Source organism: Mandrillus leucophaeus, unplaced genomic scaffold, assembly GCF_000951045.1.
Source record: "Mandrillus leucophaeus isolate KB7577 unplaced genomic scaffold, Mleu.le_1.0 Scaffold2, whole genome shotgun sequence".
NCBI lineage: Eukaryota > Metazoa > Chordata > Mammalia > Primates > Cercopithecidae > Mandrillus > Mandrillus leucophaeus.
The window spans coordinates 2,730,099-2,754,342 of record NW_012102031.1 but is presented as its reverse complement, the minus strand read 5'-3'; the positions used below and the strand labels follow the sequence as shown (position 1 = coordinate 2,754,342).

Sequence of the window (24,244 nt, the reverse complement as noted above, 5' to 3'; positions counted from 1 at the left end):
CCACCACGCCCGGCTAATTTTTTGTATTTTTAGTAGACACGGGATTTCACTGTGTTAGCCAGGATGGTCTCGATCTCCTGACCTCGTGATCCGCCTGCCTCGGCCTCCCAAAGTGCTACGATTACAGGCGTGAGCCAGTGTGCTTGGCCTCATGATTTTCTTTTGCGTCGCCCTTACTTACTGTTGAGACTAGATGCCTTTTCATATGTTTATTGGCCATTTGGATAGTTTAGATTTTCTTGTCGTTCATTTGATGACATGTTTCATCTAGCCTCTTGCCCCTTTTCCTGTTGGGTTATCTTTTTTCTTTTAGAACTTGTTAGAACCCTTTATTATTTTGAATATGGACCTTTTATTGGTTTTACGTTGCCTGCTTTTTCATTTTCTCGAGGGCGTCTTCTTTTTTTTTTTTTCAATTTGAGAGCAGGTACTGTTTATTAACTGACCAGCTTAGAAAAAAATAATCATGGTAGACACCTTAGTTTATTCTTCTAATAGGCCTGTTGATCTGGTCCTTCCTGTTGCCAGCGTCTCCACCTTCTACAAAATGGGTGGTCTTTTTCTTCATTCCACCTCGTGGAGAAGATAATTTTAAGAGCCACAGGAAGTTATTTGCTTCTTTGAAGCATTTTCCAACAGTATAGATCTCATGAATCAGATCCTCCACGCAGATGATGCCGTATTTACCAAGAGATCGAGCAGTCAAAGTGTTATCTGTCAAAGCAATTTGCTTCTTATTGATTTCGCCATAACCACGCTTGTAGATTAGTTCATCTACTGACTTTAGGTTTGGTTACCCCCAAGCAATATATGGCTCTACAATCCTCAGCATGTTAATTGAAGCCTTGTTGAGCTTCACACAGGTTCCATTGAAGATTTGACGAAGGCGAAGAAGCTGCAACACCTTTCGGACCTTTGGGCTCATACCATTGATACCTCTGATCCTGATGGCAAATGCCAATTTGGGTTCTGTGGGTACATAGAAGTTGCCAGCTTTTCATGCCACCCTCGCCATTCGAATTTCAGTTCTGTACATCTGCCTCTATTCCTTGTGATGGTGCTTCGCTTTTTCATAGATAAGCTTCCTCCTTGCCGTTCGAAGCATCTTTTGGGCAAACTTCTTTCTCAGGCGCTTGATCTTCAGCTCTGCGAAATTCCTTCACTTTTTCTTAAGGATTTCTGGCACAGCAGGAACCTTCTTCTTCTCTTCTACACCCTCCATGGTTCCAGTCGGAAAAAGAGGGAGGATATCTTTAGATGGACAAATATTCTTAATTTTCATGTAGTCATGTTTGTCTAATATTGTCATATTTGGTTTTTAATACTAGGTACTTTTTGTATCCTGTTTGAGAAATCCTTCCCTACCCCTAGGTTTTGAAGCATTTTCCCATATTATCTTCTAAAAGCTTTATTATTTATCTTTCACATTTGAGTATACAGTTCACCTGAATTTGATTTTTGTGTATGGTAATTCTTAACTAACTTATTAGTATACCTCTGCCTTTAAAATTTTTTAAATGTTCTGTCCGGACTTTCTGGCTGTCCTCAGCAGAATGGTTGGTCTTCATTACCTGGTTTACCATTCCCAGAAGCAGAAATGTCTTTTAAAGTTTTAGTTTCACTTTGACTTAAAAATGATCTGTCCTGTCTTGTTAAGGGGCCTTAATAAATATGTTTACTAAAAAATAAAAAAGGACTGAAAAACTGTATAGATTCATGACTGTTTCTATTTTTTATTTTTATTTTAATTTAAGAGACCAAAAAGAAGCTTCTGTTTCCTCTCTGCTTCTGTCAGCTATAAAATACTGTTAGACAAATTTAAGCTTGCTACATAAAATGAGCATAGTTCTACTTATTGCAGGATAATTTCAGAACATTAATCACAGGAAAATTTTAAATTAAAAAATACACACTATCAGACATTGACTTTGATAATAAAACAGCTTAACTAAAGCAGTGGCTACCCCCCTTTCTCTGTTTATCCATAAATTTAAACCTCTTTTTTGGCCAGAGATGGACTGTATGCAAACCGCATCCAGAATGCTTTTAGTTTGTGCCACAAAATATGAAGAAAATGTTTTCAGTTTATGGCAACTAGATCCATGACATATGATGCTCCAGGAACTGTTTTTACAGTGCGCAAGATGCACAGGAACAGAATAGCAAACTCACATGATTGTTGGCAAGGAAAACCTGGCTACGTGGCTGATGTTAAATTTGCTTTTTAAGACAGCCAGATCAAGAAATGTCTGAAGACTTTGAGACTGCAGCAGGGAGATGATTTTGCAGTTAGTAAACACAGCCCCGGGAAGCCATGGCAAGGCAGTTCTGGTAAGCCATTTACAGCTTCTCTTCTAGAAGGAGAGCACAGTGGAGGCTCTGGAGAGGAAAACCTGACGTGGCCTCTAGAGAATGCTACCCAGGGCAGTAGAGCCTCCCTGATGGCACTGCCCTCAGCACCACCCTGCACAGCCTGGCCGAACCCCGCCTTGCCTGGGCCATCTCTGTCTCTGAGATTCACCACGGAGGTTAGCTTGGTTGTAGCTGAGCTGTTAAGAGTAGGGGTTTGTGTTCTTGAAAATTAGAGCTTAGGAGCCACACACATCCTTCTTGCCCAGCCCTTACTTAGACCATTTTCTTTATCTTTTTCAATGAACACTTCTCAAAGTGTGCCCCTTCCTCCCGCCCAAGACCCTTTCAGGAGGTCACAACTATTTTAATAATACTAAGATACTGTATGCCTTTTAAATTCATTCTCTCATGAGTGCACATTGGAGTTTTTCCAGACATGTGATACAGAAAAAGATTGAATGCGAAAGTATGTATTTGGGTGCAGCTGTTGTTGCTCAAGCTAGACATTAAAGAAGTTTGCAAAGATGTAAAACAGTGCCACTTTCCTCAAATTTTTGATCCTTTTAAATACCATTTTTAATTTAAAAAGCAGCAGTTTATTATTTTTGTTTTTATTTTAAGTTCCAGGGTACATGTGCAAGATGTGCAGGTTCGTTAGGTAGGTAAACATGTGCCATGGTGGTTTGCTGCACTGTGAACCCATCACGTAAGTATTAAGCCCAGCATGCATTAGCTATTTTTCCTAATATTTCCCTCCCCCTGCCACCCACCCCCAGCCAACAGGCCCAGATCAAGAAATGTCCCTGTGTCCATGTGTTCTCATTGTTCAGCTCCCACTTATGAGTGAGAATATGCACTGTTTGGTTTTCTGTTCCTGTGTTAGTTTACTGAGGATAATGGCTTCCAGCTGCATCCATGTTCCTGCAAAGAACATGATCTCGTTCCTCTTTATGGCTGTATAGTATTCCATGATGTATATGTACCACATTTTCTTTGTCCAGTCTATCATTGATGGGCCTTTGGGTTGATTCCATGTCTTTGCTGTTGTGAATAGTGCTGCAGTGAACATACGCGTGTATGTATCTTTATAATAGAATGATTTATATTCCTTTGGGAATATAACCAGTAATGGGATTGCTGGGCCAAATGGTATTTCTGGTTCTAGATCATTTAGGAATCGCCACACTATCTTCCACAGTGGTCGAACTCATTTACTTTCCCACCAATGGCGTGAAAGCATTCTTACCTCTCTGCAGCCTCGCCAGCATCTGTTGTTTCTTGACTTTTTAATAATCACCATTCTGACTGGCGTGAGATGGCATCTCACTGTGGTTTTTGGATTCCTCTAATGATCAGCGATAGTGAGCTTTTTTTCATATGTTTGTTGGCCGAATAAATGAACTAATAATTCTAATGTTTCATAGTTATAATTTTTACTATGGCAAATATTGATAATTAAAATTAAGATAAACAAGAGCTCTTTGAGGTCTTCCATAATTTTCGTAAGTGTAAAGGGATCCAGAGACAAAAGGGTTTGAGAATCACTGCTTTCAATCCTGTCAGTTCCAGTTGGAATCCCAGTTTCTCTTTGAAGGTGGCACAGGTTGTCTGGCTCACCGTTTTCTCTGCATTCTCTAAACTTCTGCGCCACTCAGCTTAGTGCTTAGCTTTTTTCTCCTTACATATAGTGTAAGGTCCCTGAAAAGGCGGATCAGATCTGAATTGAGAGTTTTTGAGACTTCCAAGGTATACAGCGCTGGGCACAGCATAAACAATTGTTAATGATTATTCATATTACTATCATCATTGTCAATGTTCAACTCACTGGTTTATTGGAGAAGCAGTATACATCTAAAATTTGTGAACAACCTCACCTCATAAAATCAATATGCAATATAGAAAAAGAACAAAGGTTTTTCTTTAATCACCAATAAATTGGTCACAAAAGTTAACATGTTAATCTGCTTAATTATTTCTTTTAATTTTAATTTTTAATGTAAATTGCCAAATTATAATTGCATATACTTATGGGGTACAAAGTGATATTGTGATTTATGAATATAATGTGGAATGATTAAGTCAACCTAATTAACATATTTGTCACCTCTAATCTGCTTAATTCTTACGTGACCAACAATTGCAATAAACCCTGGACGTAGGCCCTTGCTCTGAAAACTTGCTGAGCATAGTGCCTGCACTTAGTAAGCATTCAGTGAAGCTGGTTGAATTGAATCTGCTGTTTCAGTAGCTGCCTCTGCTGTTCTTGTAACCCTCGGTGAATTCCCTACCATCCCTGCCTCTACTATAAGTGATCTGCAGTTGTTTTAGGCTTTCAGAAGGCAGTCGTACTTTCCCAAGCCTTTTCTGTTGAAGAATTGACAGATTTTTCTGGGGCCAGGCTGGAGGGCATAAATTAGTTGAGCAAGCTGGATTAATACCCCAAGGTTGGGTATGAGTCTTTCTGATCATTCCTACTTTGGACTGAGTTTGTTTTTCTTAGGCAACCTTTCTGACTTCCAAGACATAAAAATCAGATTAACATTCTTGTTCCAGGGTCCTGCCATCAGTCCCAAAGTTTCCTTCACTGCTTCTCCCAGGAAGTCTGGGGATGCCGTGCAGGTAGCACACTGCCCTCATAGACTGTTACAGCTGATAAGCCACAGCTTTGTTTTCGTAAGCTCGGAATGTCATGTTGTATTGAGTTGATTTTAGTTTTTTCGTAAAAAATGTGTGTGTTTATTCCACAAGAATTTATTGGGAATGTCCTTTGTGCTGGCACTATATTAAATGACAGTGATAAGGAAGCCTTAGACCCGGGAAGCTTACCACCTACCAGTATACACACACAAAAGTAAGCCTAGTGTGTGTTTTGAGTGCAGTTGCTCACTCAGGGGAAGGATCCATCCAGATCACCTGTGAGAAGAGGGAGTCAGGAGAGACTTCACAGAACAGGTTTCCCTAAGCCTGCATCTTGAAAGTTGAGACGAAATTTGTCCTGCCCGTGGGAAGGCAGTCCAGGTACCAACAGCATGTTCCAAGGCACGCGGAAACCATGTGGTGCTCAAGGGAAACGGAAAACAGTTGGGTTTTGGAGTTGAGGACAGTGGGGCGGGCAGGGACCAGGCCTCGCCGGCCACAGTGGGAATGGGGTTTTATCTACAGGGTAGATGAGATACATTGCAAAGGCAATAAGGATTTCTGCTTTTTGAAGGTAATTCTAGTGGTGTAGGGGAGGGGTGGGTCTTGAGGTAGGAAAACCAATTGAAAAGATAACTAGCATAAGACTGGTGAGAAGCTATGCCAGAAGCAGGGCAGTCAGTGGCAGTAGGAATAAGGAAGTATATACTAGAATAGTTGGGGATTAGAACTGACAGTTTGGTGAGAGGAAGGAGCTGCTGATGTTCGCAGACTTCTGATTTGAGTGGGATGGCAGTATTCCCAAGTGAGACAGAAGAACACGCTTTGGGGGAGGGTTGTTTTATTTTAGGGCCCTGTGGCACATGAGGTGGAGCTGCATTAGGCAGTTATGTAGATAGTTCTAAAGGCTGTAAAAGAGGTCAACACTAGAGAAAGACTTGGGAATCATCAAGATCCAGGTGGAAGCTGCATCTATGAGAAAGCATAAGACCAGGCTGGGTGCAGTGGCTCATGCCTGTAATCCCAACACTTTGGGAGGTCGAGGCGGGTGGATCACGAGGTCAGGAGTTCAAGACCAGCCTGGCCAAGATGGTGAAACCCCGTATCTACTAAAAATACAAAAATTAGCTGGGTGCAGTGGCAGGTGCCTGTAATTCCAGCTACTCGGGAGGCTGAGACAGGAGAATTGCTTGAACCCGGGCAGCAGAGGTTGTAGTGAGCTGAGATCGCGCCACTGTACTCCAGCCTGGGCGATAGAGTGAGACTCCATCTCAAAAAAGAGAAAGCATAAGGATGTGTATATATAATAAATAGAGAAAGGGAAGTGTGGAGTCCAGAGGAGGAATACACTAATAATGAAAGGACAGGGAGAAAAAGACTGTCCTGTGAAACAGACTGGAAAGACACAGACCAAGAGGTAGCAAAAGTACTGCCATGGGCCCTTCCAGAGGGGTGGGTGAAGGTTTTAAACCTGCTCCATATCAGACTGGGCATCAGAACTGAGCTCAATCCGTGAAGCCAGGAGTTGAGTTTGGTTCCGTCTCCATGACTCTGGCCCCCAGTCTGCCATGTACAGCAACAACTGAAGCAGCAGCTTTTCACCTTCTCACCCACTCCAAACCTTCCTGTGATAAGAAGGCTGGTTACAGACCCAGGGGAACAGGAGGACCTGACACAGCCAGGATACCAGGAGCTAAAACAGGATGCCCCTGGCCCAGTGGCTGGATCTTCAGTATCCTTACTATTAAGACAGGAAAGGAGGTCCCAAATGACAGGTTTCAGGTGGTTCTGGTTCGGATTTTTATTTATTTATTTTGTGTTTATTTTTAGACAATGGTTCTGATTTTTAAATGCTAGAGAGAGGTTAAAGGAAGAACAGTTGAAAAGTATCTGTTGCATTGACACTGAGATTGATAGGGACAGAAATCAAGTTGTCTTATTAATCAAGTGATGAATAAGTGAATGAGAAATTAGTATGTTGAGACCACAAATATAAACTGCTTTTTCAAGAAGCTTGACTAGGCCAGGTGCAGTGGCTCACGCCTGTAATTCCACCTCTTTGGGAGGCCAAGGAGGGTTGATCACTTGAGGTCAGGAGTTCAAGATGAGCCTGGTCAACATGGTGAAACTCCAACTAAAAATACAGCTAGGCATGGTGGCATGCATCTGTAATCCCAGTTACTCAGGAGGCTGAGGCAGGAGAATTGCTTGAACCCAGGAGGTGGAGGTTGCAGTGAGCTGAGATTGCATAATTGCACTCCAGCCTGGGCTACAGAGCGAGACTCCATCTCAACAACAACAAAAGCTGGATTAGGAAGGGAAAGAGGGGAGGAGGAGTGCAATAGGTAGAACAGATTTTAAGGTTAAAGGGGATGTTTTTAGGAATGGACTGACAGTGTTTTTAGGAATGGACTGACAGTATTTTTATAGAATTTCCAAAGCGTTGAAGTGAAGTAGAGAGTGGCCTAAAACTGCAAAGATAGTATTTCCAGGACTTGGAACGATAATAAATCTCCTGTGTATGGGGGCTAAGTAAAACCATCTATTTCTAGCAGATCTGCATCCACCTGTGCTCCTTTTGAGACAAGGTCCGGCTCTGTTGCCCAGGCTGGAGTGCAGTGGTGTGATCTAGGCTCACTGCATCCCCTGACTCCCAGGCTCAAGCCATCCTCCCACCTCAGCCTCCTGAGTAGGTGGGACTACAGGTGCATACCACAATGCTGGGCTACTTTTTTTGTATTTTTTTGTAGAGATGGGGTTTCACCAGGTTGCCCAGGCTAGTCTTGAACTTGTGAGCTCAATCAATCTGCCCACCTCGGCCTCCCAAAGTACTGGGATTACAGGTGTGATCCACCATGCCTGGCCTCCTTAGACTTTTGATATTATTATTTGTGTTACTTAATTAACTAGGTGTCTTCTTACCTGATTGGGCCGGGCGCCCTGCTCACAGAACTGGATGGTTGGTACCCTGCTGTCTGCCACCAAGTCTCCTGGCATCCCCTCTTGCTTCCTGGGAAGATCTTCCAGGCCTCCTTGCTGGTGTTCTGCTCCTCCCTCACGTCTGCTGCCTCACTTAAGACATCTCTTCTGGACGTCTTGCTTGAAGTTAGGCCAGTTGCCAACAATGTAGGCAGACAAGGTTTTCAGAGGTATTTGTGACTCAATTAAAAGTTTATAGTGTATTCTCAAGAGTCTGTATCCTAAGAATGATGCTGGATATCAAACTGATAAGAGTGGTGAGTCCTGGGAAGACGAGAATGGAGGGAGAGGGGACATTGGTTAAGAGCCTCTCTATACTGCTTGAATTTTTAAAATGAGAATTTAAATTTAAAATTATGGTGTCGAATAGTCAAGTTTGAAAATTAAAACCCTGCCATATCAAAGGTGATACTAGTAAGATACCAGCAAAATAAATATAGTTTGTTGAATATGTATTTCTTTCAACTTGCCATATTCCGTAGGAAAGATTTAGTTCTAATTACATCCTGTGAGTTTAGTTAGGTACTTGGCTTTGGAATAATTATTTATTTTTTTGAGACTGGTTCTTGCTGTGTCACACGGGTTGGAGTGCAGTGGTGTGATCATGGTTGACTGCAGCCTCAACCTCCCAGACTCAAGCAGTTCTCCTGCCTTAGCCTCCTTAGTAGCTGAGACTACAGGCACATGCCACCATGCCCCGTTAATTTTTTACATTTTTTTTTTTTTTTTTTTTTGAGACGGAGTCTCGCTCTGCCGCCCAGGCTGGAGTGCAGTGGCCGGATCTCAGCTCACTGCAAGCTCCGCCTCCCGGGTTTACACCATTCTCCTGCCTCAGCCTCCCGAGTAGCTGGGACTACAGGCGCCCGCCACGTCGCCCGGCTAGTTTTTTGTATTTTTTAGTAGAGACGGGGTTTCACCATGTTAGCCAGGATGGTCTCGATCTCCTGACCTCGTGATCCACCCGTCTCGGCCTCCCAAAGTGCTGGGATTACAGGCTTGAGCCACCGCGCCCGGCCCTACATTTTTTTGTAGAGACAGAGTCTTCCTATGTTGCTCAGGCTGATCTCGAACTCCTGAGCTCAACCGATCCTCCTGCCTCGGCCTCCCAAAGTGAAGTGCTAGGATTACAGGAGTGAGCCACCACGCCCGGCCTAAAGGAATTCTTGAAGCCGGCTTGCAGTTTAACAGGACCTGGGGATTAATTTAACCCAAGATCCACTGAACATTCCCACCCCTTCTATGAATTCCAAGACTAGTTTGGCTGCTCTGAAAGAGAAGAGAGAAAACTAGAGTGGTTCACAGTTTCACTGCTGCAGCTGTACCTGATCAGATGGTAGGATTACCGTGTAGTTCTGAGCATTTCAAAGCTGTTTTGGAGGAATTTGCCACTATTTATACCTTGGAAGGGAAATAGTGCTGTAGATAACTTCAACTAGATAATTTCAAATGTTGATTTTAGAATTGACTTATATGTTTATTTTGAATACATGTGTACCTGATACAGAGGTTCACAGCCTGGCAGAGAAAGTAATGCAGCTGTTCTGTAAAACCTAGATTCAGGAGTGCTTGGAAAACTGCACGGTTTCCCTGGCTTGCCTATCCTCCGCCCTAATTCCTTTTTTCCCCTCCCTTCTGAATACAGGCGGTGTCTGAGACACACTGCCAAGCAGACTAGGGACTGAGTGGCATGGTCTCTTTCTAGCCTTGTCTGTTAAGGAGACACGTAATGTGCAACTTTACAGGGTTGGCACAGAATTTGGACTAATGATAGATCCAGAGAAGAGGCTGTGTTTTAGCCTAAGCGGAAACTTTAATCGGAATAGGGAGCTAAAAATTAGCGTTATTATCTTGATAGTCTCTGCAGTTGACAAAAAAATTAATGAATCCTGTCGTCCTCTGAAGTGCTGAGGGTCAGACATAACCACGTAGCCTCGAGTTCTCTGTAAGGGCCAGACCCATCTTGGAGGCTGCAGCTAACTTCAGTTTTTACCAACGCAGTTCATTAGGGGACACATCCACATTCAACTACTGAATTGCTGGGATCCCATTGGGATTCGGTTCAGCTTATGTTTATTGGACTCTACCCAGTACCAAATTCAAAGGTGTGTTAGACACAGTCCTTGCTGTCAAGGAACTCCTGCTGAGTGAAGAAAATGGACTCGTGGATATTACCAATATAATGTGTATCTAAGAGGAGGAACACTTTGTGCAACCAGCGAGGGTACAGAAAATTTCTAGGAGATAACACCTAAAGGAAAAGGAGAAGGGAATAGGCAGGGGCTCTCAGACATTAGTGTGTATGTTGTGAGTAAGGAAACTGTGCAGTCATGAAGCAATAATGGGTCTGGAGAGGTCTTGGATTTTACCCTAAAGATAGTTATTGACTGAATTTAGGTGGCGAGATACCCAGAGGTCAAATTTGCTTTTTAGCCAGAAAGACTGCTGCGGTGTATAGTAGAGAGATAGGGAGACAAGTCATAATATTTCTAATTCTCATCACAATTCCATCTGAGATGTATTGATTCAAACACTATTAAATAAAGTAAGTCCAATAGAGGGGACGACAGATAGCAGGGCAGTGGCAGTGAGGTGCTTTCAGATTCCCTGCAGCACCGTCTCAGCACCGTGCCCTGACATGGGGCTGAAGCTCTGACTTACAATCTCTAGCTGTGGGGAGTGGAGCACGCTGTCCTGGACAGAGGTATTGGGTTACTGTGAAACTAAGGGGCCAACTTCCAAACAGTGCCAGCTTTCTGACTGCATTGTAGATGCTGGTCCCAGATGAACCTCTGCTGGGCTCGCCATTGCTTTGAGCACCAGCACACACGTAGGTAGCTCCAACCTTGAGGAGCATTCCTTCTGCATTTGTTTGTGTCATTGTAAAATGAAGGTGCTGGCCATTTAATATATATTCCTATATCTCTACATTCAAATACATGAATATATATTTCAGAGAGAGATTCCATCATGGAATAAATAAAATATTTACTGCACTTTTTAGCAACTTGCTATGAATTGATTTTGAAGAGACTATTCCAGCCATTATGGGGGAATGGACTGGGGAGGAGCAAGAATAGGAACAGAGAACCAGCGAAATGACCCCAACAAGCAAGAATGACAGTAGTGAAAATGAAGAATTATGGGTAGATCTGAGAAGCAGATTTTAAAAGAGGAAATGATAGGACTTGCTGATGGACTGATACGAGGGGTTGGGTGAGAAATTCATGACGGATGTCACGGTCTGACCTAAACACCTGGGTGGAGGGTGATGCCCTTGATTGTATGAAGCCTTAGTAACCACTTACCTTTATTGAGCATGTGTTTGGTATCCTGCCCTCTACTAAGAGTTTTACACGTATGGCATTTAAACTTCAAAAGAACCCTATGAAGAAGGTGTTGTTAGTGTTCCCAGTGTTGGTTGAGGAAGCTGAGCTCTGAGAGGTTGGGCTGCGGGCCTAGAAACAATAGCTGGTGAAAGGAGGAGCTGGATTTCCATGAGGCCACCTATGCCACTGCCTCCTGTGGCATCTTGCTATGAGCATACAGCTCATTGTGATTTTTTTCTCTTTTCAGGGTTGTGGTTTTTTGCACTGAATGTAACCTAGACTCATCTTCACGGGCTTGTGTTGCCCCAGGTACTGTCAAAGGTAAGTTTTTAAAATATGTATCTACCATGTATTGGCAATAGTCTTCTCCTTAAAAAGAAGAAAATACTTTTTCAAGAACATTGTTGCCCTTTTACCAAGTTCTTACAGGAAGATATTTGTAAGGTGACCATCATACCAGCCCCTTGCTTTCCTCCTATGTGGTAGGTCCCTTTAAAAAGAACTGGTATTTAGATGGATACTGACATTTGGTGCCTCATGCTAGAAAGCTACAACTTAGTTATTATGTGAGTTTTATGTGAGTGTACCCCTAGCGTCTCTGTCTCTCACCTTTCCCTGCCACAGTCTGTAGTCCACATTACTGCCAGGGTTCACTTTCTGAACGATGGATTTAACTCAGGTCACGCCTTTGCTTAAACAGCCCTCATTGTATCCAGTTGCTGCAGATGTTGTCCCACAGATCCCTTCAAAACCTAATTCCAGTCAACGTTTCTGGCTGCTTTTTTAGTGAATCCTTATCTGTAAGCCTTAACGGACCACTTTCTTTTCCCTAGATATATATAGTATTTTCTTCATGGCTTTGTGCCGTGGTTGATGCTTTTCTCTTTTTAGAGTTTGGAAGCAGGGAGAAGAATGTGACTATCTACTCTCCTTGTTGTATTTTTCCTGTTGTCTTCTTCTCCCAAACTCCCTTGGCAGAATTTCTTTTTCATCTGTGTTCTAAGAGCACCTGTTGTTATTACAATAATAAATTATTCAATATTTTATATTAAAGTTGTTTATTTGTATCTGTCTCCTTTACTAATATATAAACCCTTTGAGACTGCTTGGAAAGGAGCTAACCTATTTTTAATGCCTAAAAGAGGCCCCCACAAGCAAGAAAGGATGACAGCAGTGAAAATGAAGAATTGTGGGTGGATCCGAGAAACAAATTTTGAAAGCAAAAATGATAGGACTTGCTGGTGAGCTAATATGAGGGGTCCAGGGTAGGATGAGAAATTCATGATGAATTTCTCCCCAACCCTTTGCTAGGCTTATGTGCCTAGTGTATGCACCTTGTCTCTTGTAGAGACAGCCACCTACCTGAAGACAGTAGCTGTAACTATAGCCACTGCTAAGGTCAAAATACTGTGTGACCTATGGTTTTTGAACCTCCCAATTCAGCCTCAGTAGTATAGAGCAATAAGATAAAATGCTCTTAGAACTCTTACTAAGAGTTCTACACACATTGTTTAATTTAATCTTTATAACACCTCTTCCTGCACAGCTTGACGGATGAAAATACTCAGGATTATAAAGTTAAATAACTTGCCCAAGATCACACAGCTAATAACTGACAAAGAAGTACAATTCTACATTTTCAAAGGCACAGCTCATTCCAGCATAACACACTATCCCAGCACCATCTGACATGTGGTAGAGGCACAGTAAATGTTTATTGAATTGATATCTATTGCATCTTAAAGAAAAAGCACTGTAGTTGATTAATTCAGTCATTCTTAACATAGAAATTTATTGAATACCTATTAAATGCCAGGTATACAGTTTTAGGTAGACTGAATACAAAGATTAACAAGATATAGTGTCTGGTATTAAGGGGTTGACAGTCTAATCCTTATCATATAGAGAAATCTATGTGAGTAAATAAATCTAATAACGTATTACAGATCCCATAATATAATTCAAACAAGATCCACTGGGGGCACTGAGGAAGGAATCATCATTTCTGCCTAGAGATGGATCAGGAAATAGTTCATAAAAGCTAAGCCTTGACTGGAAAGTCGGGTCTCCCCTTGTGGCACCAGAGGAGGGAAAGGCAGAGGGAGTGATAACAACAAAAACATGGAAGCCTCAAACAGTCTGCCATATTGGCAAAGCCATAAGATGTTCATTACGGCTGGAACAAAAGGAATGGAGACCAGGCAGATGAGGCTGGAGAGACAGGTGAGGGCTGGATCCTGGAGGGCTTTTGAAAATATTAACATATTTGGCAGTTTTCATGGAAGAACTTGCACAGGTACTGTAGAACATTACTTGTATTTAGTTCTTAACATTTGCTGAGTCCTGTCATGTGTGTGGCAAGCACTGTGCCCGGTCAGGACTATCCACCACCAACCACAGGTCACAAACCGGTGACTGCTCTAAGTTTAAGTGAGGTGCAAAAACAGAAATTTAACACTTGTGTTGGCCAGACACGGTGGCTCATGCTTATAGTCCCAGCACTTTGGGAGGCCGAGGCAGGCAGATCACTTGAGGTCAGGAGTTCCAGACCAGCCTAGCCAACATGGTGAAACCCTATCTATACTAAAAATACAAAAATTAGCTGGCGTGGTGGCACGTGCCTGTAGTCCCAACTACTTGGGAGGCTGAGGCAGGAGAATCACTTGAACACGGGAGGCAGAGGTTGTGGTGAGCCAAGATTGCGCCACTGCACTCCAGCCTGGTCAACAGAGCGAGACTCTGTCTCTAAATACATACATACATACATACATACATACATACATACATACATAAAATAAACACTTGTGTTGTCTCATCTCATGATGGGACATGACTTGTCACTTTGGCACGACTTGTTCACCCCTCTAGTTTTCATGTAAGTGGGCTTTCCCCTGACTTTTTTGTGACTCTGTTAGCACTGATACATTAGACCCTTTGTCACTTCTTACATGGAACCCTTAGTTAACCGTATACTTTTGCATTGCCTATCTTACTTACCTTCTATTTTGTCAAAAGGAAAGTTGCCCTAGACACAACCATAAGCCATGCCTTCAAACAAGAATGTTATCAAGGTTTGTTCAAGAAACACATTGAAAACTAAGGACAGCTCCAAAACAACAAAAAATGAGAGCAAATAAAATAAAGGACAAAGATAAAAATAGGTATCAATATGACATTTAGTAAGTGGGCACATTACATGGTTTTAATCAGGAAAGATTTTTAGAAATAAAAACTGACTGGAGGCCAGGCACTATGGCTCACGCCTATAATCCCAGCATTTTGGGAGGCCTAGGCAGGTGGATTGCTTGAACTCACAAGTTCAAGACCAGCCTGGGCAACATAGTAAAATCCCAACTCTACCATAAATACAAAAATTAGCCAGGCGTGGTGATGTGCACCTGTAGTCCCAGCTACTTGGGAAGCCCAGCGAGGCTGAGGCTGCAGTGAACTGTGATCATGCCACCGCACTTCAGCCTGGGTGACTGAGTGAGACCCTGTCTCAAAAAAAAAAAAAAAAATACTGAATAGATTAGAAGGGTAGAGATGTGGATTGGTGATGAGGGGAAGGGGTTTCCAGTGGGGTGTGGGCTAGGATATATATAGGTAGAGATTAGCATGTTGTGTGCTGAGAATGGAAAGATTTGTCTGCCTGAATGCAGAATATAGTGTGCTTTGAGAGTAACTAGAAATGAGGTTAGTGAAAAGCCTTGGAAGTAAAAGTGTGTGATTAATGCTGTGGTAATGGAATAATTTGGAAGACAAGGCTGATATGGAAAACTGAACTTAATTCTGAGGAGGATACGTTTTAGATATAAGTTGAGATCAAAGGGTATCCAATAAGTAGTATTCTCTTCCCTGCTCAAGTTCTGAACCAACAGAGACTTAGGACAAAAGAGTAGGGCAGATAGCTGGAGATCAAAATTTCACGTTTATCATTCATAAAGTTGCCATTGGAGAACTGGCTTAAATGTAAGGGCAAGCAGACTTTTTAAGACTGGACTGAAGGACTTAACAGGTTTATTCACCCAGCAACACTAGTCTGGGATAGACCTGCCTCCTCGTCAACGAAAGGAACAGAGCAGAACAGGTGCCCCCAAGGGAAAAGGGAGAGAAAAGGGCTGGACTATGCAAGCCTGGTTCCTTCTTCCAGACACACTCATCAGAGAAGTGACTTCACCCCTGACAGCCTGAGTCAGGGATATAAGGCCAGGAATATGAAAAGTTGGATATTGTCCCATGTGGAAGGAAGTATCAGGAACAGGGAAAAAAGTTTTCCTCCCCTAGCTTTCCTTCCTTCCTTTCCTTCCTTTCCTTCCTTCCCTCCCTCCCTCCCTCCCTCCTTCCTTCCTTCCTTCCTTCCTTCCTTCCTTCACCAGAAACCTCTTAATTTTCATTTTCCTTTTGAATCACCTATATAGGCCTAGCACAAGCAATTTAAATGTAGAACTTCACTGGTTTTGTAATGCATGTGTGCTATTTGAAATTCAGCTGCTTTGCAGCTTATATGCAGCGAGTAATTGTTCCACTTTCTGACGTCTAAAAGGCCTGTAGGAAGAAAGTCTGTTTTCCCTGAAGTCTAATCTTTCCTCAGCCATGCTTGCTTAGGAAAAGCTGCGCCGGCATAATTCAAGGTCAAGCAGCAGCCTTCTGTACACTGAAGCCACCCAAGCCCGCTAATGCCCTATTCCCTTTGCTGAGGCCAGCACAGCTGGCATTTGCTTGCTAGGCCAGAGCGGCCGGTGTATGCTGAGACTGCCTGCACAGCTGATATGTAAATGAGCTTTCAGTACCAGCATCACCACCACCACCACAACCGTCTGTGGCTTGTTTCTTGATGAGGCCTGCAAAGCCCCCAACCCTTTGCAAAGGCTTATGTGCCTAGTGTACGCAGTCTTGTCTCTATAGAAACAGCCACTTACGTGAAGACAAAGTTGCCATAACTACAGTCACTGCTAAGGTCAAAATACGGTGTGCCTATGGTTTATAAACCTCGAATTCAGCCTCAATAGTTAAAAGCTACTGTGTAACTATAAAAACAACAGTAAAAAGCCTAATATAAGCTTCTACAAGAAAATACTGTGCCCCCTCATTAAAGTCCAAGGCCCAAAGTCCTGGCCTTAACAGAAGCCTCAAAAATGCCACATGTGTTTTACTCCCTTGAATTTTAGTTCGTGTCTATTTATCAAAATTTGAGTGCCCTGCACCCGAGGTTACGGTCTTTGAGACCCAATAAATAGCACTCTCCTTCCCTTGACTGGGCTCTATATTTTGGTCTCCCAAATGTCCTCCTTTTTAAAAACTTACATGCAGCAAAGCATTGTTACACTTTCCATTTTTCCCTCCTTTTTAAAAGGAGGGCATTTGGGAGACCAAAATACTGTTTCTCTGACTAATAAAGCTGTTTTGGACCACCTGTTCCTGCTGCCACTGCTATCGTGTGTGCCGCTGGGCAGAGGGGCCGGGCTTAAAAATAAAAAAACAGCTGTATTGGAGAATGTGGCACGTCTGCAGGCCGGTGAGCTTACCACTGAACTTCATAATCACACAGACTGACCTACTCATGGGTACTTGTGAGGGTCCTGTGTCTGTGGGTGGAGGAGGAGAGGAGAGTGCCTGCTCCCCGGGGCAGCTGGCTTCCAAAAGGAAGGAAAAGAAAGGGCTGAGCTCCACACACCTTGTTTCTCCTTCCAAACTCACCATTAAAGTAAGATCCTGTTACCTTCTCTGGAGTGGATTGTGTGCAGGTGGAGAGGAGCCAAGGGTGGAAACTCAGGAGCCAGGAAGAAGCATTCCCTTTTCACAGCGTGTCCAAAGGGAAATGGAGATCACTGGGGATCGGACCCTGAAAGAATAAGAGTTCGGGGTAGAGAATGCCTTGTGAGTTGGTCATCTCCATGTACTTATTAAGTATCTATTATGTATCAAGTGCAAATACATTATCAGTGAATCCTCAGAATAACTATTATTCCCAAGTTTTGATAGGGAAGCTGAGACTGAGACGAATTGAGTGATTACCTCAAGGTCACACATCCGTACACATTCAGGTCTGTTGGACTCTTCGGTGACGGCCACAGCTCCCCCTCCAGGTTCCAGTCACTGCCCCTTCCCCTTCAGGCCTAGCAATAGTAAGATTCCCCACTGTTGTCAGCCACTGGGTGGTTCACTAGCCTTTGTTGGTTTCCCTATTTCCATTCTAACGTGTTGGAAAATTGAGGGCTGGAGTAGTAGGGAAGGTAAGACTTGGGCCTTGGTAGGATCTTACTAGGAGACAATGGATTTTAAGAAGTGAGTGTAGGGGCAGAAGTCTTGGTTAAAGCCTTGGGTAGAAGGTGATAGCATAGGGGAGGAGAGATGACAGTGTTCAGTGTTGGGGGGTAGGGAGGAGGAGTCGGTGAGGGGAAATAGCAGTGATTGTCGGAGAAGGAGAGAACTAATATGGCCAGGCGAGTCAAGCTAGAAAGAGACTTAAGAAAAATAGAACAGCCAAATAGGAGAATCCAGAAAGGATGAAAGTAAAAAGATTATAGCTGAAGGAGAAGCCAGCAAGATGAGAGCAGTGCCCTTTCATAGAAGAAACAACCACTGCCATCCCTTCTTCCTCCGCCGACCTCCTGTCTCCAGTCAGTGCCTCCCACTGGCTTAGCCCAGCCAGCAGCCAGAAGATAAGGAGCCCAATGATGGTGTCCCCTGAGGCACACAGTCAGGCAGAGAATGGAGTGGGGGTCTGGAGGGAGCAGACAGTACAGCCCCAGACCAAGGAGTGTGCTGAGCACAGGCCTGCAAGCATGAATGGAGTTCCAAGGAGTTTTTCTGGTTCAGCTATGCCTATGATGCATCATCTATGAAATGCAGTCTCTGTTTCAGTGAAGTAGGAGAACTTAAAGACATCTGTGAAGCAAATTACACATAAAATCTTTCTGGAGATGTTACCGAGTTTTTCCGGTATTATCAACCTAATTTTCATCAAAAGAGAACTTTTTTTTTTTTTTTTTGCACAACTGTGATAAGTAGGTGAGGGACAAAGTCGACTAGAGAAAGCCTGTTTTCACTTGCTGTGAGCATCGGTCATGTGTTTGACAGAGGGGATGGGCAATGTTGATTACGTTGGGAGTGAGTGAATGAATACCAATTGAGAGCTTCTGCTGTACTGATTTTACACTTCACATCACATAAATATGCATTCGATCCCAAAAAGACCTTGCTAGGTAGGTGAGCAAAGTAGATATTTTGATATTTTGGTAACCCCTTCCCACCCAGTAGATGAGGAAACAGCTTCCTGGAAGCACCTTCTTAGCCATGAGTCTTGGCTGGTTATAGAGAAGTCTGCACCAAAACAGATCATCAGGCATTGTGCATTAATAGATTTTTCTTGCAAAACACACTACCAGCATCTTTTTACCCTTTTTTTTTTTTTTTTTGAGACAGCATCTCACTCTGTTACCCAGGCTGGAGTGCAGTGGTGTGATCACGGCTCACTGCAGCCTTGACCTCCTGTACTCAACTAGTCCTCCCACCTCAGCCTCTTGAGTAACTGGGCCCACATACATGTGTCACCCCGCCTGGCTAATTTTCGTGTTTTGGGTAGAAGTGGGGTTTCGCCATGTTGCCCAAGCTGGTCTCGAAGCCCTTAGCTCAAGCGATCCACCTGCCTCGGCCTCCCAAATTACTGGGATTACAGGCATGAGCCACTGCACCCGGCCTTTTTTAGTTTTTATGTTTTGTAGCTATGAGCTTTAAAGTAGCTGATAGGTTTGTAAATATTCGTACCTGTATTATAATGGAGATTTGTGTCATTTGAATAATGATTCCTCAATAGGGCCAGGAGTGGTGGCTCATGCCTGTAATCCCAGCACTTTGGGAGTCTGAGACGGGCGGATCACGAGGTCAGGAGTTCAAGACCAGTCTAGCCAACGTAGTGAAACCCCATCTCTACTAAAAATACAAAAATTGGCGGGGGGTGGTGGTGGCGCCTGTAGTCCCAGCTACTTGGGAGACTGAGGCAGGAGAATCGCTTGAATCCAGGAGGTGGAGATTGCAGTGAACCAAACTCACACCACTGCACTCCAGTGTGGGCGACACAGCAAGACTCTGTGTCAAAGAAAAAGAAAAAAAATTATTCCTCAATAATTACATATGTAATGAATTTATGAAAATGTTGTATAAATTTTTAGTAGTTTCCGTTTGGCACATTTTAATTCATAAAATTTGAACAAACTTTTTCTTGACTCTTTCTTCTTTGGGGAAAAATTAATTACTTTTTACTGTCTTGCCCTATAAATAGTCTCATATAAAAATAAATTAACTGACATTTAGTTTATTAAGCACATTTCCTAAAAATGAAAAGTGGGGCCACCCATTATAGTGTACTTTAATTTCAGTTACAAAGAAAGCAGGAACGTTATTCATAAATTATAAGCCCAGGAAACCCAGCCAATTCCAATAGCCTTAGCCTAATACCCAAGCACTGTGACCTGCAGGGGCGGAACAACAGGTGTGCCGCTTTGCTCACTGCCATACTTTCTTGCAGGTCAGTGTCTGCTGTGAGAATTTCGCCACCATCTCTGCCAAAAGCCAAATAAAATAGGGAAAGAAATCTAGAGCTATTAATATCCCAATGCTGGAAACCTGTCCTACTTACCCTTCTCCCCCAAGGTGGGAAAAATTCCCTCCCTGCTTCTCTCCCTCCCTCTTTCTTACCTTTAAGATGAATGTGCGTAGACACACACACACAAAGTTACTCAAAGTTACTTCACAGTGTCTGTGGCCTTAATTGAGAGAATTTCAGTCGAAACCTTTGAAAAAACAAAATTTTGCCCTGAATTCCTTACATACTTTTTCTCTTCTCTCTTCTTTTAGGCAGTATTTTTGTGTTTCTGCAGAGTTTTGCACAAAATCTGTTCCCATGCAAACCAATGAGGGAGAAGTATCGGAAGAAAGCAGTTCCAAGGTCAGTAAATTACTGAAAGGTACAGTTTGAGTAGAAATTGAACAATAGAGGCTGTGGATGAGCAGAATGGGAATTTCATTTTACATGACTGTAAAAATTCGATTGATTTAAATTAGAACCTAACCTAAGATTGAGAAATTTTTTTCTTTTCAGTGTACTTTTTAATGCTATATGCTCATTTAAAACAATTTTACTGAACTACAGAGAACTTTATATTTTTAGAACACTAACACTATGTCTTTTTAAGTTTGTTATGAAAGTTACTCTAGGTTTATAAAAAATCAGAAGTATATATATAAAGTCAAGAGTCAAAGCTGGTCCCCTGTTCCTGCTGCACAGAGGCAGTCGCTGATAATTTTTAGGTGTTTTTCTATTATAAATTTTATTTTGTTTTATTTTGGATTCAGAGGTACATATGCAGTTTGTTGCATGGGTATGTTGTGTGATGCTGAGGCTTGGGGTACAAATGATTCCATCACTCAGGTAGTGAGCATAGTACCCAAGAGCTTGTCTTTGAACCCTTGTTCCCTTCCTTCCCTCTCCCTTTTGGAGTCCCCAGTGTCCACCGTTTCCATCTTTATGTCCACATGTACCCAGTGTTTAGCTCCCACTTATAAGCGAGAACATGCAGCATTTGGTTTTCTGTTTCTTTGTTAATTCATTTAGGATAATGGCCTTCAGCTGTATCCATGTTGCTGCAAAGGACATGATTTAATTCTTTTTTTTTTTTTTTTTTTTTTTATAGACTGGGCCTGGCTCTGTTGCCCAGGCTGGAGTGCAGTCACACGATCTTGACTCATTGCAGCCTCTGCCTCCCAGGCTGAAACCATTCTCCCACCTCAACCTCCTGAGTAGCTGGGACTACAGGTGCCTACCACCAAACCTGGCTAATTTTTGTATTTTTTATAGAGACAGGGTCTCACTTTGTTGCCCAGGCTGGTCTCACACTCCTGAGCTCAAGCAATCCACCCGCCTAGGTCTCCCGAAGTACTGGGATTACAGGCATGAGCCACCCTGCCTGGATGATTTCATTCTTTTTTTATGGCTGCATATTATATATTTTTAAATGGTAATTTGTTTGCTTTGTTTTTTCAATCTAAAGCCTAAGAAATGTTATCATCAAATCTTATATGTAAATATATATAATAAATAAAAATAAATATATATGACTCTATATATAAATCCTGTATATAAATATTTATCTATATTTTTGTCTCTATCTGGCTCCATGTGCTGATTTTCCTTGGCTGCTGCTTAACATGGTTACATGAGACCCTTAGTATTACTTTTACTTCCCTCTTTGTCCATTCAGAATTGTCTGTAGCTCTTCCTGGGAGCTCTGAAAACAACTCTTTCAGTTTCTTTCTGGATGTCCCCTCTACGGGGCTGTGATCTAGTCCACAACTTGGGTGGAGGGACAGATGTCATCCTGGTCCTCTTGGTTTTCCTTTCCCATCTCACCAGATTTCTTTCTTTCTGTAGCCAAAGCACAAATTTATAGACTTTCATCAGACTCATCTAGACCCTGAATCTCGTGTAGGATGAGTCAGAGCCTGTGAGGTACACACATGCTCTAGGAATCTCCCTCACACACACATACACACACACACACACAGGTACACACATGCTCTAGGCATGACACACACACACACACACACACACACAGAGGCACACATACCCGGGACACCCAAGATACCCACACCCCAGAATGTCTGAGGTACATATACATCCTTCCCCAAGATCCTAATTTACTAATTTATAGTGAAATGTAATGTTAAGGAAGACTGGGGCTCTGCGCGCTGGCTAATGCCTGCAATCCCAGCACTTTGGGAGTCCGAGGCGAGTGGATCGCTGGAGCTCAAGTGTTCGAGACCAGCCTAGGCAACATGATGAAATCCTGTCTCCAAAAACAAAAAGTAGCTGGGCATGGTGGTGCGTGCCTGCAGTCCCAGCTACTCAGGAGGTTGAGGTGGGAGGATTGTTTGTACCCAGGGACGTGGAGGCTGCAGTGAGCTGTGATTATGCCACTGTACTCCAGCCTGGGCAGCAAAGCAAGACCCTATCTCAAAAAAAAAAGGAAGATTGGATTTCTGGTTAGTACATTTTCTCCCTGGAAAGATAAGGTATAATTGGGAGATTGCTTGGTGAATATGTAATTAGACCAGTATAGAATATATTACTGTGCCATAAGCTCAGTTTTCAACTTCTTTTTGGAAAAATAAATGACTAGTTTTCTTGATTTTTCAATTACTGAATAGTTTATCAGTTCAGAATGAATTAGACTCAAGAATAAGAGAACATTCTTTTTATATGTGCCCTAAGTGGATGCTTCTGTTATAAATTAGATTATAACTTCAACTTCATCAGCCTTAGTTTAACTCAGGTTCTTATGTTTTTCCCCCGATGTTGCTTTTGTTTAAAATCTTATATTTGGACGCTGATTTCATCTCGCAGGCGTCAGTCCACTCTCCCCCACCGAGGGTGTAAATCAGTCAATCAGTCAATAAAATCTTATGTTTGGAATGATTCAGTGTATGGCTGGAATTTATCATTTTGCTGTGGTTATGTAGTTTGTGGATGTCTGTTAACAGAAGGCCATTAGGAAAGGTAGCAGGTTTTGAGGAAAAGTAGAGAATTTTTTACCAAAAAGTGATTTTCAGCTGAATTTCTTTTTGTTCAAAATTTTTTTTTTGAGACCGGATCTTGCTCTGTCACCAAGTCTGGAATGTGGTGGTATGATCACAGCTCACGGCTCACTGCAGCCTCAACCACCCAGCCTCAAGCAATTCTCCCACCTCAGCCTCCCAAGTAGCTGGAACCACAGGTGTGTGCCACCACACCTGGCTCTTTTTTTTTTTCTTCGGTAGAGACAGAGTCTTGCTGTGTTGCCCAGGCTGGTCTCGAACTTCTGGGCTCAACTGGTTCTCCTGCCGCAGCCTCCCAAAGTGCTGGAATTATAGGTGTAAGCCACTGCGCCTGGCCTTCAATAAATAATTCTTAAGCATGTGTTATCATGGGGTACAACAGTGAACCAAAAAGACATGGTTCCTACTCTCAAGGTGGTTTCATCTTAGTGGGAGACATGAATAAATATAAATAAAGATAATAATTATAGATGATGGCAAGTGCTATGAAGAAAATAAAAGAAAGCCATGTCATGCAGGGCAGCTGGGAGGAAGAGCGTAGCTAGTCAAGGAAGATCTCTCTGAGAAGGGGACATTTCAGCTGAAGCTAATGGGCAAGGGAGCCAGCTGTCTGGAGGGCTGGAGGAACAGTGTTCTAGACACAGGAAACAGCTGCAAAAGCCCATGGCCTCTTCCAAGAGCTCTCAGAAACCTGTGGGCCAAGTGTGACGGGAGGTTAGAGAGAGAGGCAGAGACCTTGCAAGGCCTCAGAGGCCACAGGGCAACGTGGACCTATTCTCTATGCATAGGGCAGCCATTGAAGGCTGTTCACTCGAGGAGTGATGTGATGTGGTAGGATTTGCATTTTAAGAGATGGCTCTGGCTGTTGTCTGGAGAGTGGATTGGAAAGAGGTAAGAGTGGAAGCAGGGAGCCTGGTGGGAAGGCACGTGCAGCCGTTCGGGTAGGACTGCATTCATGGGTGTTACCGGAAGTGGAGGAAAGACAGATTTGAGGTGTGTTTTGGTGCCAACACTGATGTGACTCGAGGATGGATTGGGATCCTTTTGCATCATAGAAAGGGGAATTTCAAGAAAAAGGTTCCCTCAGTAACTTCAGATGCTGCCAAGAATCGAGGAGGTTGACAAGTGAGAAAAGACACCTGGATTTGTTTAAGAACTAATTAAAGAGAAAGGATATGAGAAAACTTTCTGGGGAGATGGAGATGTTCTGTGTCTGATAGAGGTGCAACGGTTTATGATTACAATAAAAATAGTTACAGTGGCCGGGCGCGGTGGCTCAAGCCTGTAATCCCAGCACTTTGGGAGGCCGAGACGGGTGGATCACGAGGTCAGGAGATCGAGACCATCCTGGCTAACAC

General features: G+C 43.0%; 1 protein-coding gene and 1 pseudogene across 2 annotated transcripts in view; one reads left to right on the top strand and one right to left on the bottom strand.

Annotated features, from left to right (window-relative positions):
• TNRC6B (trinucleotide repeat containing 6B) overlaps positions 1–24,244 on the top strand; it is a 312,777-nt gene that overhangs the window by 68,108 nt on the left and 220,425 nt on the right. For both annotated transcript variants that reach the window (XM_011978801.1, XM_011978798.1), the window contains exons 2-3: positions 11,542–11,615; positions 20,151–20,241. In XM_011978801.1, the coding sequence (XP_011834191.1) occupies positions 20,197–20,241 (45 nt within the window). In that variant the 5' untranslated portion in view covers positions 11,542–11,615; positions 20,151–20,196. The remainder of the gene's footprint in view (positions 1–11,541; positions 11,616–20,150; positions 20,242–24,244) is intronic.
• LOC105538838 lies at positions 419–1,222 on the bottom strand (annotated as a pseudogene).